Source organism: Oncorhynchus keta, chromosome 15 (assembly GCF_023373465.1).
Source record: "Oncorhynchus keta strain PuntledgeMale-10-30-2019 chromosome 15, Oket_V2, whole genome shotgun sequence".
Taxonomy (NCBI): domain Eukaryota; kingdom Metazoa; phylum Chordata; class Actinopteri; order Salmoniformes; family Salmonidae; genus Oncorhynchus; species Oncorhynchus keta.
In genome coordinates, this window is record NC_068435.1 from 44,192,301 (window position 1) to 44,206,633 (window position 14,333).

Sequence of the window (14,333 nt, forward strand, 5' to 3'; positions counted from 1 at the left end):
AGCATCTTGGGACTGGTCTGAAGTCAGATATGGGGAACTGTATATACAGTACCAGTCAAAAGTTTTGGCACACCTACTCATTCAAGGGTTTTTCTTTATTTTTACTATATTGCAGAAAAATAGTGAAGACATCAAAACTATGAAATAACACATATGGAATCATGTAGTAACCAAAAAAAAGTATTAAACAAATCAAAATATATTTAATATTCTTCAAAGTAATAATAATAAATAATAATATATGCCATTTAGCAGACGCTTTTATCCAAAGCGACTTACAGTCATGTGTGCATACATTCTACGTATGGGTGGTCCCGGGAATCGAACCCACTGCCCTGGCGTTACAAGCGCCATGCTCTACCAACTGAGCTACAGAAGGACAGAAGTAGCCACCCTTTGCCTTGATGACAGCTTTGCACAATCTTGGCATTCTCTCAACCAGCTTCACGAGGAATGCTTTTCCACATATGCTGAGCACTTGTTGGCTGATATTCCGTCACTCCATGGACCATCTCATTGCAAACCACCTCAATTGGGTTGAGGTTGGGTGATTGTGGAGGCCAGGTCATCTAATGCAGCACTCCACTCTCATGCTTGGTCAAATAGTCATTACACAGCCTGGAGGTGTGTTTTTGGGCATTGTGCTGTTGAAAAACAAATGATAGTGGGACTAAACGCAAATCAGATGGGATAGCGTATCGCTGCAGTAGCCATGCAGGTTAAACGTGCCTTGAATTCTAAATAAATCACAGTGTCACCAGCAAAGCACCCACACACCATCACACCTCCTCCATGCTTCACGGTTCATCCGTTCACCTAATCTGCGTCTCACAAAGACACAGTGGTTGGAACCAAGAATCTCAAATTTGCAAAAACCGGTCCTATGTCCATTGCTCGTGTTTCTTGGCCCAAGCAAGTCTCTTCTTATTATGGGTGTCATTTAGTAGTGGTTTCTTAATAACAATTTGACCATGAAGGCCTGATTCAAGCAGTCTCCTCTGAACATTTGATGTTGAGATGTGTCTGTTACTTGAACTCTGAAGAATTTTTGGGCTGCAATCGGAGGTGCAGTTAACTCTAATGAACTTATCCTCTGGAGCAGAGGTAACTCTGGGTCGTCTTTTCCTGTGGCGGTCCTCATGAGAGCCAGTTTCATCATAGCGCTTCATGGTTTTTGCGAATGCACTTGTAGAAACTTTAAAGATTGACTTACAGTGGGGCAAAAAAGTCTTTAGTCAGCCACCAATTGTGCAAGTTCTCATACTTAAAAAGATGAGAGTCCTGTAATTTCCATCATAGGTACACTTCAACTATGACAGACAAAATGAGGAAAAATAATCCGGAAAATCACATTGTAGGATTTTTTATTAATTTATTTGCAAATTATAGTGGAAAATAAGTATTTGGTCAATAACAAAAGTTTATCTCAATACTTTGTTATATACCCTTTGTTGGCAATGACAGAGGTCAAACGTTTTCTGTAAGTCTTCACAAGGTTTTCACACGCTATTGCTGGTATTTTGGCCCATTCCTCCATGCAGATCTCCTCTAGAGCAGTGATGTTTTGGGGCTGTTGTTGGGCAACTCCCTCCAAAGATTTTCTATGGGGTTGAGATCTGGAGACTGGCTAGGCCACTCCAGGACCTTGAAATGCTTTTTACGAAGCCACTCCTTCATTGCCTGGGCAGTGTGTTTGGGATAATTGTCATGCTGAAAGACCCAGCCACGTTTCATCTTCAATGCCCTTGCTGATGGTAGGCTTTGTTACTTTGGTCCCAGCTCTATGATGAAAATTACAGGCCTCTCTCATCTTTTTAAGTGGGAGAACTTGCACAATTGGTTGCTAACTAAATACTTTTTTGCCCCACTGTAATTTCACGTATAATTCACTGTATCACAATTCCAGTGGGTCAGAAGTTTACTTGTACTAAGTTGACTGTCCCTTTAAACAGCTTGGAAAATGCCAGAAAAGTATGTCATGGCTTTAGAAGCTTCTGACAGGCTAATTGACATCATTTGAGTCAATTGGAGGCGTACCTGTGAATGTATTTCAAGGCCTACCTTCAAACTCAGTGCCTCTTTGCATGACATCATGGGAAAATCAAAAGAAATCAGCCAAGACCTCAGAAAAGAAATTTTAGACCTCTACAAGTCTGGTTCAATTTCCAAACGCCTGAAGGTACCACATTCATCTGCACAAACAATAGTATGCAAGTATAAACACCATGGGACCACGCAGCCGTCATACCACTCAGGAAGGAGACGCATTCTGTCTCCTAGAGATGAACATACTTTGTTGCGAAAACTGCAAATCAATCCCAGAACAACAGCAAAGGACCTTGTGAAGATGCTGGAGGAAACAGGTACAAAAGTATCTATATCCACAGTAAAACTGAGTCCTATCTTGACGTAACCTGAAAGGCCGCTCAGCAAGGAAGAAGCCACTGCTCCAAAACCGCAATAAAAAAGCCAGACTAAGGTTTGCAACTGCACATGGGGACAAAGATCGTACTTTTTGGAGAAATGTCCTCTGGTCTGATGAAACAAAAATATAACTGTTTGACCATCATTACCATCGTTATGTTTGGAGGAAAAATGGGGATGCTTGCAAGCCAAAGAACACCATTCCAACCGTGAAGCACGGGGGTGGCAGCATCGTGTTTAGGGGTGCTTTGCTGCAGGAGGGACTGGTGCACTTCACAAAATAGATGGCATATATTAAAGCAACATCTCAAGTCATCAGTTAAAGCTTGGTCACAAATGGGTCTTCCAAATGGACAATGACCCTAAGCATACTTCCAAAGTTGTGGCAAAATGGCTTAGGGACAACAAAGTCAAGGTATTGGACTGGCCATCACAAAGCCCTGGCCCCAAATCCTACAGAAAATGTGTGGGCAGAGCTGAAAAAGCGTGTGCGAGCAAGGAGGCCTACAAACTTGACTCAGTTACACCAGCTCTGTCAGGAGGAATGGGCCAAAATTCACCTAACTTATTGTGGGAAGCTTGTGGAAGGCTACCAGAACCGTTTGACCCAAGTTACACTAAGTGTATGTAAACTGTTTCATAAATAAAAGCTGAAATAAATCCCTCTACTATTATTCTGACATTTCACATTCTTAAAATAAAGCGCTGATCCTAACTGACCTAAGACAGGGAATGTTTACTAGGAGTAAGTGTCAGGAATTGTGAAAAACTGAGTTGAAATATATGTCAAGTCAAGTTCCGACTTCAACTGTATGTACACACACACACACACACACACACACACACACACACACACACACACACACACACACACAAAAACACACACACACACACACACACACACACACACACACACACAACTTAAAAATAACTTCACAGATCTTCATTGTAAAGGGTTTAAACACTGTTTTACATGCATGTTCAATGAACCATAAACAATTAATGATCGTTAACAGCTTACAGACGGTAGACAATTAAGGTCACAGTTATGAAAAGTTAGTAGAAAGGCCTCTTTAGTGTCCTGACTCTGAAAAACACCAAAAGAAAGATGCCCAGGGTCCCTGGTCATCTGCATGAACGTGCCTTAGGCATGCTGCAAGGAGGCATGAGGACTGCAGATGTGGCCAGGGCAATAAATTGTAATGTCCTTACAGTGAGATGCCAAAGACAACGCTACAGGGAGACCACGTGTAACATCTGCACAGGATCGGTAGATCCGAACATCACACCTGCGGGACATGTACAGGATGGCAACAACAACTGCCCAAGTTACACAAAGAACGCACAATTCCTCCATCAGTGCTGAGACTGTCCACAATAGGCTGAGAGAGGACTGAGGGCTTGTAGGCCTGTTGTAGGCAGGCCCTCAACAGACATCACTGGCAACAACATCACCTATGGGCACAAACCCACCGTTGGTGGACCAGACAGGACTGGCAAAAAGTGCTCTTCACCGACGAGTCACAGTTTTGTCTGCGCTTATCATCGAAGGAATGAGCGTTACACCGAGGTTCGATTTGGAGGTGGAGGGTCCGTCATGGTCTGGAGCTGTGTCACAGCATCATCGGACTGAGCTTGTTGTCATTGCAGGCAATCTCAACGCTGTGCGTTACAGGGAAGACATCCTCCTCCCTCATGTGGTACCCTTCCTGCAGGCTCATCCTGACATGACCCTCCAGCATGACAATGCCACCAGCATTACTGCTTGTTCTGTGCGTGATTTCCTGCAACACAGAAATGTCCATGTTCTGCCATGGCCAGGGAAGAGCCCGGATCTCAATCCAATTGAGCACGTCTGGGACCTGTTGGATCAGAGGGTGAGGGCTCCCAATCCCCCCAGAAATGTCCGGGAACTTGCAGGTGCCTTGGTGGAAGGGTGCGGTAACATCTCACAGCAAGAACTGGCAAATCTGGTGCAGTGTATGAGGAGGAGATGCACTGCAGGACTTAATGCAGCTGGTGGCCACACCAGATACTGACTGTTACATTTGATTTTGACCCCGCCTTTGTTCATGGACACACTATTCCATTTCTGTTAGTCACATGTCTGTGGAACTTGTTCAGTTGATGTCTCAGTTGTTGAATATTTCTATGTTCATATAAATATTTACACATGTTTGGTTTGCTGAAAATAAAACGCAGTTGACAGTGAGAGGACGTTTCTTTTTTTTGCTGAGTTTATGTTTCCTGATCTTTCATATATTTCTCAGATATAGGACAGACACTTCAGAACAAACTTCCTTTCGATTTTTTGGGGGAACCATCTGTTACATGTAATAAATCGATTATTCAAAGCGTTTGTATGGGCTAATAGCAATAAGGCCAAATTAAATATATCAAATATTTTTTGATCCTTCAAGGGGTCATACAATTCAAAAATCCAATAGCTAAATGATCCTTGGTTGGGCCTTCTTAAAATAATTCCACATAGCTTAGTAGAACCCCCCGGCTTAGATTGTAGAGTGTTTTAACTTAATAAGAGAAAAGCTGCAAAACAGAGTTTAAAATAAATTGAAGGGAGGGCCAGAAAATGTATGTTTTGGAAAAATTTGGTGAAGTGGAAAAAGAGAATAGGCTAATAGCAGTGCCAGCTATGTTATGTGTGTGTTATGCTATGTTATGTGTGATGTTGAACATAATAAACAGCTCTCTATCCACCGGATGTGTACCAAACTCACTAAAAGTGGCAGTAATAAAGCCTCTCTTGAAAAAGGCAAACCTTAACCCAGAAAATATAAAAAAACTATCGGCCTATATCGAATCTTCCATTCCTCTCAAAAATATGAAATGCTTCAGTCTGGTTTTCAACCCCACTGAGACTGCACTTGGTAAATGACCTTTTAATGGCATCAGACCGAGGCTCTGCATCTGTCCTCGTGCTCCTAGACCTTAGTGCTGATTTTGATACCATCGATCACCACATTCTTTTGGAGAGATTGGAAACCCAAATTGGTCTACACGGACAAGTTCTGGCCTGGTTTAGATCCAAGCCGATCTGAAATCTTATTAGAAACATGTTAGGTCATTTTCATAGCTTTCTATTTCCATACAACTGGTCAAACTGATGTTATTTGGAAATGTTGCACGGAAAATCTTTCCCTTTTTGGGGGGATTGAGTTAGGCCTATTGCATTTTATTCCCGGTCCCTACAGTAAACATCTTTGCACCGCGAAAGAAGCGGAGATGACAGAACTTGACCGTTGTCAACTAGACTGAAAGCATTCATTCTATTGATTTATGACATTCTGATGAGAAAGGGTTTATTTAGTCTTGTAGGGCAACATATAATGAAAGAAGAGAAGCTGCATGTAGGCCTACCTAATTAGACAAGGTGACTAACAACTAGACTACCAAAATGTCGGAAATTATTACAGTGCATTCAGAAAATATTCAGACCCCTTGACCTTTTCCACATTTTGTTACGTTACAGCCTTATTCTAAAATTGATTAAATAGTTCTTTGTTCTCATCAATATACACACACAATACCCCATAATGACAAAGCAAAAACAGGTTTTTAGAAATGTTTGCAAATGTATTCAAAATAAAAAACAGAAACCTTAATTACATAAGTACTCAGACCCTTTACTCAGTACTTTGTTGAAGCACCTTTGGCAGTGATTACAGCCTCAAATCTTCTTGGGTATCACGCTGCAAGCTTGGCACACCTGTATTTGGGGAGTTTCTCCCATTCTTCTCTGCAGATTCTCTCAAGCTCTGTCAGGTTGTATGGGGAACATCGCTGCACAGCTATTTTCAGGTCTCTCCAGAAATTGGCTTCCTATTTCGCAACAAAGCATCCTTCACTCATGCTGCCAAACATACCCTTGTAAAACTGACCATCGTACCAATCCTCGACTTTGGCGATGTCATTTACAAAATAGCCTACAATAACCTACTCAACAAATTGGATGCAGTCTATCACAGTGCAATCTGTTTTGTCACCAAAGCCCCATATACTACCCACCATTGCGACCTGTACGCTCTTGTTGGCTGGCCCTCGCTTCATACTCGTCGCCAAACCCACTGGCTCCATGTCATCTACAAGACCCTGCTAGGTAAAGTCCCCCCTTATCTCAGCTCGCTGGTCACCATAGCATCTCCCACCTGTAGCACACGATCCAGCAGGTATATCTCTCTAGTCACCCCCAAAACCAATTCTTTCTTTGGCCGCCTCTCCTTCCAGTTCTCTGCTGCCAATGACTGGAACGAACTACAAAAATCTCTGAAACTGGAAACACTTATCTCCCTCACTAGCTTGAAGCACCAACTGTCAGAGCAGCTCACAGATTAATGCACCTGTACATAGCCCACCTATAATTTAGCCCAAACAACTACCTCTTTCCAAACTGTATTTAATTTATTTATTTTGCTCCTTTGCACCCCATTATTTTTATTTCTACTTTGCACATTCTTCCATTGCAAAACTACCATTCCAGTGTTACTCACATCGTATATAGACTTGTTTCTACTGTATTATTGACTGTATGTTTGTTTTACTCCATGTGTAACTGTGTCGTTGTATCTGTCGAACTGCTTTGCTTTATCTTGGCCAGGTCGCAATTGTAAATGAGAACTTGTTCTCAACTTGCCTACCTGGTTAAATAAAGGTAAAATAAATAATAAATAAATAAATAAATAAATAAAGATGTTCGATTGTGTTCAAGTCCAGGCTCTGGCCATTTAATCAATTTTAGAATAAGCCTGTAATATATCAAAATGTGGGAAAAGGGAAGGGGTTGAATACTTTCGAATGCACTTGTATAGCAGAAATATCTATATCAAGCAACAACAACAAAAAATCTGGCACCCCGTCAAAAAAACATTTCCGCCGTCTCTGACTGTAGCCGACAGCACATTTTCTATATTAGCGGTTTAGGGCTGGGTGCAGGCATCAAATGTTTACTTGATCAGATATAGTCGGGCGGTTGTGGATGGGTTATTAGCAATTGCAGGAGAGTGTGGGTGTTACAAACAGCTGACCAGCGCACCACTAACGCACACACTTAAAGTAGCCGTCGGTAACAAACAGCTGATTTAGCATTGCTGCCTGGGCTTATTGATTTGTACACTGTGTGTGCCTGCGCATGTGTTTGCGCGTCCAGCATGTCCACTGTAATCTCCACCACCAGGAGAGATGCAGATAGGCCTCCTAACATGGCTTCCTTTCCTTCAGCTACACTGACCAAATCCCCTGTCGGCATTCAGAGGAAAAGATGGCACTTTACTCTTGGGAGGACGCCTCATGATGCCCATTAGAAGCATCTCTTTTTCTCACCGCAACCTCACAGAACGGAGAGAGCGAGAAAGAGAGAGCAATGAGCTCGAGTTGCCAGTGGTTACCTGTGGACGTGTCATTATAATGAGGATAGATATAGGAATGGAATGTTGCGATGTGCGCGCGCACAGCACAGATTAAATGGGTTCTTTCTTTTATCCTCCATCCATACAGATGGAATTTAAAACATCAAACATCAACATCAAAACACTCCCCATCTTCCCTAATGGATAGTACAGTATTCTATACTCTGACCAGAGATCCTATTATACAGTGCCTACGGAAAGTATTCAGACCCCTTGACTTTTCCCACATTTTGTTACGTTACAGCCTTATTCTAAAATTTTTTTTTTTTTTTAAATACTCAGAAATCTACACACAATACTCCATAATGACAAAGCAGAAACAGGGTTTTCATTTTTTTTTTGCACATTTCAAAAAATATTAAAACAGAAACACCCTATAGGTGCATCCTGTTTCCATTGATCATCCTTGAGATGTTTCTACAACTTGATTGGAGTCCGCCTGTGGTAAATTCACTTGATTGGACATGATTTGGAAAGGCACACACCTTTGGAAAGGCACACACCTGTCTATACAAAAACCAAGCCATGAGGTCGAAGTAATTGTCCGTAGAGCTCCGAGACAGGATTGTGTCGAGGCACAGATCTGGGGAAGGGTACCAAAAGATTTCTGCAGAATTGAAGATCCCCAAGAACACAGTGGATCTTCTTAAACGGAAGTTTGGAACCAACAAGACTCTTCCTATAGCTGGCCGCCCGGCCAAACTGAGCAATCGGGGGAGAAGGGCCTTGGTTAGGGAGGAGACCAAGAACCCAATAGTCACTCAGACAGAGCTCTAGAGTTCCTCTGGAAATGGGTGAACCTTCCAGAAGGACAACTATCTCTGTGGCACTCCACCAATCAGGCCTTTATGGTAGCGTGGCCAGATGGAAACCACTCCTCAGTAAAAGGCACGTGACAGTCTGCTTGGAGTTTGCCAAAAGGCACCTCAAGACTTTCAGACCATGAGAAAAAAAGATTCTATGGACTGATGAAACCAAGATGAAACTTTTTGACCTGATAGCCAAGCATCACGTCTGGAGGAAACCAGCATGGTTTGTGACAGCATCATGCTATGGAGATGTTTTTCAGCGGCAGGGACTGTGAGACTTGTCAGGATCGAGGCAAAGGCGAACGGCGCAAAGCACAAAGAGATCCTTGATGAAAATCTGCTCCAGAGCACTCAGGACCTCAGACTGGGTTCAATGTCCAACAGGACAACAACTCTCAGCACCCAGCCCAGACAACGCAAATGTGGCTTCAGGACAATAGCTCTGCAGCGACACTCCCCATCCAACCTGACAGAGAGGATTGAGAGGTTTGCTGAGTAAAGGGTCTGAATAGTTATGTAAATCTGATATTTTTTTTTGCTGAAATTTCTAAACCTGGTTTTGCTTTGTCATTATGGGGTATGGTGTGTAGATTGAGGGGGGGAAACAATTTAATCCATTTTAGAATAAGGCTGTAATGTAACAAAATGAGGAAAAAGTCAAAGGGTCTGAATACTTTCCGAGGGCACTGTATACCCTCAAAGTGCCAGAATGGTGTGAAAATGGCAGCCATTGTAGTCAGGGAGTAATCCAAAGTAAAGGCGTAGGTGATTGCATTTCCTAATGTATTTTTATTTTTATTTTAAGGGGTTAAATTCCATTTCCTAATTTTACTTCAAGGAAAATAAGATGTGATATTTCAGAAATTATGTTGACAATATTTTGTCAACCTAAAATATTGTCATAATTGTAAATAGTTTACAGAGGTTTGATACCATTTTTCTGTATAAATAGCCTGTAAAATATATGTAAAGACACTAAATGTCTGTTGGTTTTCTTGGAAAGCTGTGAGTGTTATAATTAAGCAATAAGGCACGAGGGGGGTGTGGTAAATGGCCAATATACCACGGCTAAGGGCTGTTCTTAGGCACTATGCTAAAACGCTAAAACATGAGGTGATGGTGGCGGATGAATGGCATGACAATGGGCTTAATAAGGATCTCATGGTATCTCTTAGCATTCAAATTGCCATCGATAAAATGCAATTGTGTTCGTTGTCTCAAGCTCTTGCCTGCCCACACCATAACCCCACCGCCACCACAGGGGACTCTGTTCACAATGTTGACATCAGCAAACCGCTCACCCACACAACGCCATAAACACTGTCTGCAATGCCAGTGGCCATCGAAGGGGAGAGTTTTCCCACTGAAGTCGTTTACGACACTGAACTGTAGTCGGGTCAAGACCCTGATGAGGGCGACGAGCACGCAGAGGCGCTTCCCTGAGATGGTTTCTGACCATTTGTGTAGAAATTCTTCAGTTGTGCAAAGCCACAGTTTCATCAGCTGTCCGGGTGGCTGGTCTCAGACGATCCCATAGGTGAAGAAGCTGGATGTGGAGATCCTGGGCTGGCGTGGTTGACACATGGTCTGCGGTTGTGAGGCCAGTTGGACATACTGTCAAATTCTCTATAATTTAATTGAAGGTGGATTATGGTAGAGAAATTAACAATCAATTATCTGGCAACAGCTCTGGTGGACATTCCTGCAGTCAGCATGCCAATTGCACACTCCCTCAAAACTAAAAGAAATCTGTGGCATTGTGTTGTGTGACAAAACTGCACCGTTTAGAGTGTATTTTTATTGTCCAGAGCACAAGGTGTACCTGTGTAATGATCATACAGTTTAATCAGCGTCTTGATATGCCACACCTGTCAGGTGGATGAATTATCTTAGCAAAGGAGAACAAGGATGTAAACTAATTTGTGCATATAATTTCAGAGATTAGCTTTTTGTGCCGAACGGAACATTTCTGGTATTTTATTTCAGCTCATGAAACAATGGGACCATCAGTTTACATGTTGCGTTTATTTTTGTTCAGTGTAGTAAACTTGCTAGCTAAAACCTGCTCGCTACTTCAGTGGATGTTGAACACATTTTTAGCAGTAAATGTGTTCAATTATAGCCACAGTATAAAAGAGATAACCAACTAGAGGGTCAATGCATTCTCCGGAAAATAATAGAAATGCCATTAGTGTGTTTGATGAGTGATTACCATCACATTCATTCCAGTCATTACTATGAGCCCGTCCTCCCCAATTACGGTGCCACCCATCTCCTTTGGTGTGTGTGTTGAATGGCTGGCTGCAGACAGTCCACATAGGCAGCTGGCTGACAAATGACTCTCCAAAGAGGAGACTGGACTGGCTCGTGCTTGCTTCACGCCCGAAACAAACCAAGCCTATACACTATTCTTTGTAGGCTAATAAAATCTGCACATGCTACTGTGAAGTTCTGTCTAAATCTAATGCATAACCTGACTTATGCGTGTAGGCAGCGTTGGCAATAAAAATGTGACAACGTTGCGGTGGTGAAGAGGATAAACCAGTGAACCAGAAGACCATCAACCTACAACGCCTTTGTCGACGACTACCAAAATGGACAAACACACAAGGGTAACGTTAAAGCCACAACGAATAGTAGCCTAAGAAATTGGCTTTGATTTGTACCGCGACCGAATAGATGAAGATGTCAATGACGTCTGATACGCAATAACACATCTCTCACTCACCCACGCATGCAGATGGCCGTTTACGATTTGTCACGTTGACGCTGATGAATGAATCGAACACGAATTCGTTGGGGGGTGTTTTTCCAAGCGTTTAGACTGCCACGAGGATGCCATGACCGAGAGGATGGGATGTTTTCTACGCACCTTTTATCCAGACAGCCGACCCATTCAGCCGAAGGAGACGAGTTGGGGGATGTTTCCACCGCGACCATCTTTCCCGAGAACTGGGGTGTGATTGAGAAACCGGGAGATGCTACAGGAGGGCGGCTTCAGCGTGGTTATCGGTGCGGCGCCGTTAATAAACTGAGCTCGCGCTCGCGCACTGGCTCTCTCTCCTCTCATAGATTGAGGTTTGACAACATGCCCCTAGCCTTAGAAGTAGAACCGAAAAAGGGTCCTATGAATTTGATGTATATATGGCAGCCCTAAAAGTTCTATATTAGAACCATTTGACCAGAACCCTAGTGCGTCTTCTTCCCTGAACCAAATAGAATCCCAAAGGGTTCTTCTTCACCTACTGAACCAAATGTGGTCCATATATTTATGAATTATGGCTAGGCTAGCCTACTACTATAAAAGAGTAATAGTACTAGCTAAGAAGATAATATAATGCACAAAAGAATACCAACATAGTTTTGAGATCGTATTGTCCTTACAATCGTGCGGACTGTAAACCCAAACAGTTTAGGTACAGCCCACATCAATCTTGATTGCCAACCTTCGGAGGGTTTATTCCTTCTTCATGGAACAGCTGGCCTACTGTTATTGTATGGGATATTGTCTGACTGGTTTCTGAGAGGAAAACACAGAGGAGCCAAAACATGAGTCAATCTTATATCTGCAAGAATGAAGACTAAATCACATGTATAGAGGCCTACCGAGACAATCTGGTTCAATTTGGGTCCCGAGAGATACAATGAGTTAATTGTGAACGTCGGGCTGCGACTGTAGCTCTATTTGGCATATTCAATCATTCAAATTAATATTTATTTGTAAGACCAGTTGCCTAGCTTGTAAAATGGCTAATTAGAGGTGGATTTTTCCTCGCTAGCTAACAAAATGGTAGCCTATGAAGTTCAAACAACTGTATTTATCTAGTTTATAGTTTGTCATGTGATTATGGCTTCAGATTGTGTGCTTATTTGAAACTGTTTTCTTGAGTTGTCATCATGCTTGATAAACATGGCAGTTGTTTTTTGAATTATAGCTAGAACTCTTGAGGTTCTATCTCTAGAGGATTTGAACATTTTCTGGAAAAGGTTTTGACATTTTCTAAGAGTGGACCCAACCTGTGCTCCCAAGAAACCAAGGCATTCTGCCTTGGTGAGGTAGATAATATGCAAATGTGAAATAAACAATAAAAATGAACAGTAAACATTACACATACAGAGGTTTCAAAACAATAAAGACATTACAAATGTCATATTATGTATATTTACAATGTTGTAACAACAACTCCCTATCCCAAAAGTTCTCAGCTATAAGCACTCCTTACCGGTGGGACCATGTGATCTACAATCCCGACACAGGTTTAACATTTTGAAACATCAATAATCGTCACTTGTGATACAGTTTTCGAAACATATGGAACTTATCTTTCGTAGATAGAATAGTTCAAATTAAAAAATTATACACTTACTGCAGCGGGTTTACACCGATCTGTGCGGCCGTGTGCCTTCAGCCGACGAACTACACTCTTGCTACACTTCTTCCCCAGTTACGCTTAGTACAGTTACGCTTGTCTGTCTAACGTAAAACAAGTGCTGTAACATGAAGATATGGCCGCGTGGGAACACTAACTATATAGTTCATCTTCTCGTACTGTAATATCTTGTGTACTATCTGTCATCTTCTCGTACTGCCGTATCTTGTGTACTATCTGTGTAGTATTCCTCGCTGAAAAATACATTCCTTATGTTTCCAAAACCGTACTGCAAGCGTTACATGTTCAAATCCAATTTGAACGTTAAGAACGAGCTTCGGGGCCCTTAACAAAACTCCCCCGGCCAGAAGATACCTTCATGAATATACGTTAAAGGTAGTTAGTCAATGGGCTAACTCTTCCCAGTCAGCATTAACAAGACGAGTGAAAGTTATTTGCTCAATAATTGGCTATAATAAAAAATTAAAAAATAAACATTTGGGTTGATAATTTGAAAAAAGGTTTAGAAAATGTTGTTTTTTTCTGAAAAGTGTAAGAGATTTGTTAAGGATGCAGGTCCTTGACCAAACCTCTCCCTGTATGTGTTTATAATAGGCATAATGACTGGATGTTGTCTGTACCTATTCTGTCCTTTCAGACTAGAACTGAGGAAAGAAGAGGGAGAGAGGAGGAGGAGTAGAAAGTAAAATCAATCAACCATCAGATCATTAGGGCCTCCCCAGTGGTCCAGAATCAATCACTCAACAGCATAATCAGCAGATAGAATGACAAGTGAAGTGGAACAGACAATGTGTTCTTATGAACAGTATATTTTTCAAGATATTGCACACAGAACACTATTAAATAAAGAATTTGGAGAAATAATGAATGGAACACAGAGTTATAGAAAGAGAATGAACAGAAATTAACATCGAATTCTACACAAGCCACACACACAGGCACACTCTAACACACACATACATCATTTTGTTGTTGTGTCGTTTATATTTTGTGTTATTGTTTGTACATCATTGGATTTAACATTTGTGTGACTATCCTTGTCTGTCAGTGTTTGTTACTTGTAATGTTTTGTGGCAAGGCAGCTGCTGCTCCTACAAAAGCTTATGGGGATCCAAATGAACAATTGACCGTCATTCTATTTTGTGCCAAGCTTCTCGGAGTTCAGTAGAACAGGAGAGATACAGCTGTGATAGGCTGTCACCACGAGAACTGGTGCCACTGCAGCAGGAGGGGGGACAGGAAGTGTTTGAGCTTCAGCAAGCGCTAAAAGATACTCCCTACAGGCA

At 42.0% G+C, this 14,333-nt stretch overlaps 1 protein-coding gene across 2 annotated transcripts in view; it reads right to left on the reverse strand.

Annotated features, from left to right (window-relative positions):
* The window catches only part of LOC118395028 (rap guanine nucleotide exchange factor 4-like), a 44,023-nt gene extending 32,000 nt beyond the window's left edge, over positions 1–12,023 (reverse strand). Inside the window, exon 1 of one of the 2 annotated variants that reach the window (XM_035788793.2) lies at positions 11,529–12,023. In XM_035788793.2, coding sequence (XP_035644686.2) covers positions 11,529–11,596 — 68 coding nt within the window. In that variant the 5' untranslated portion in view covers positions 11,597–12,023. The remainder of the gene's footprint in view (positions 1–11,528) is intronic. The other variant, XM_052464223.1, reaches the window with a different exon arrangement.
* Between the last annotated feature and the right edge of the window lie 2,310 nt (positions 12,024–14,333).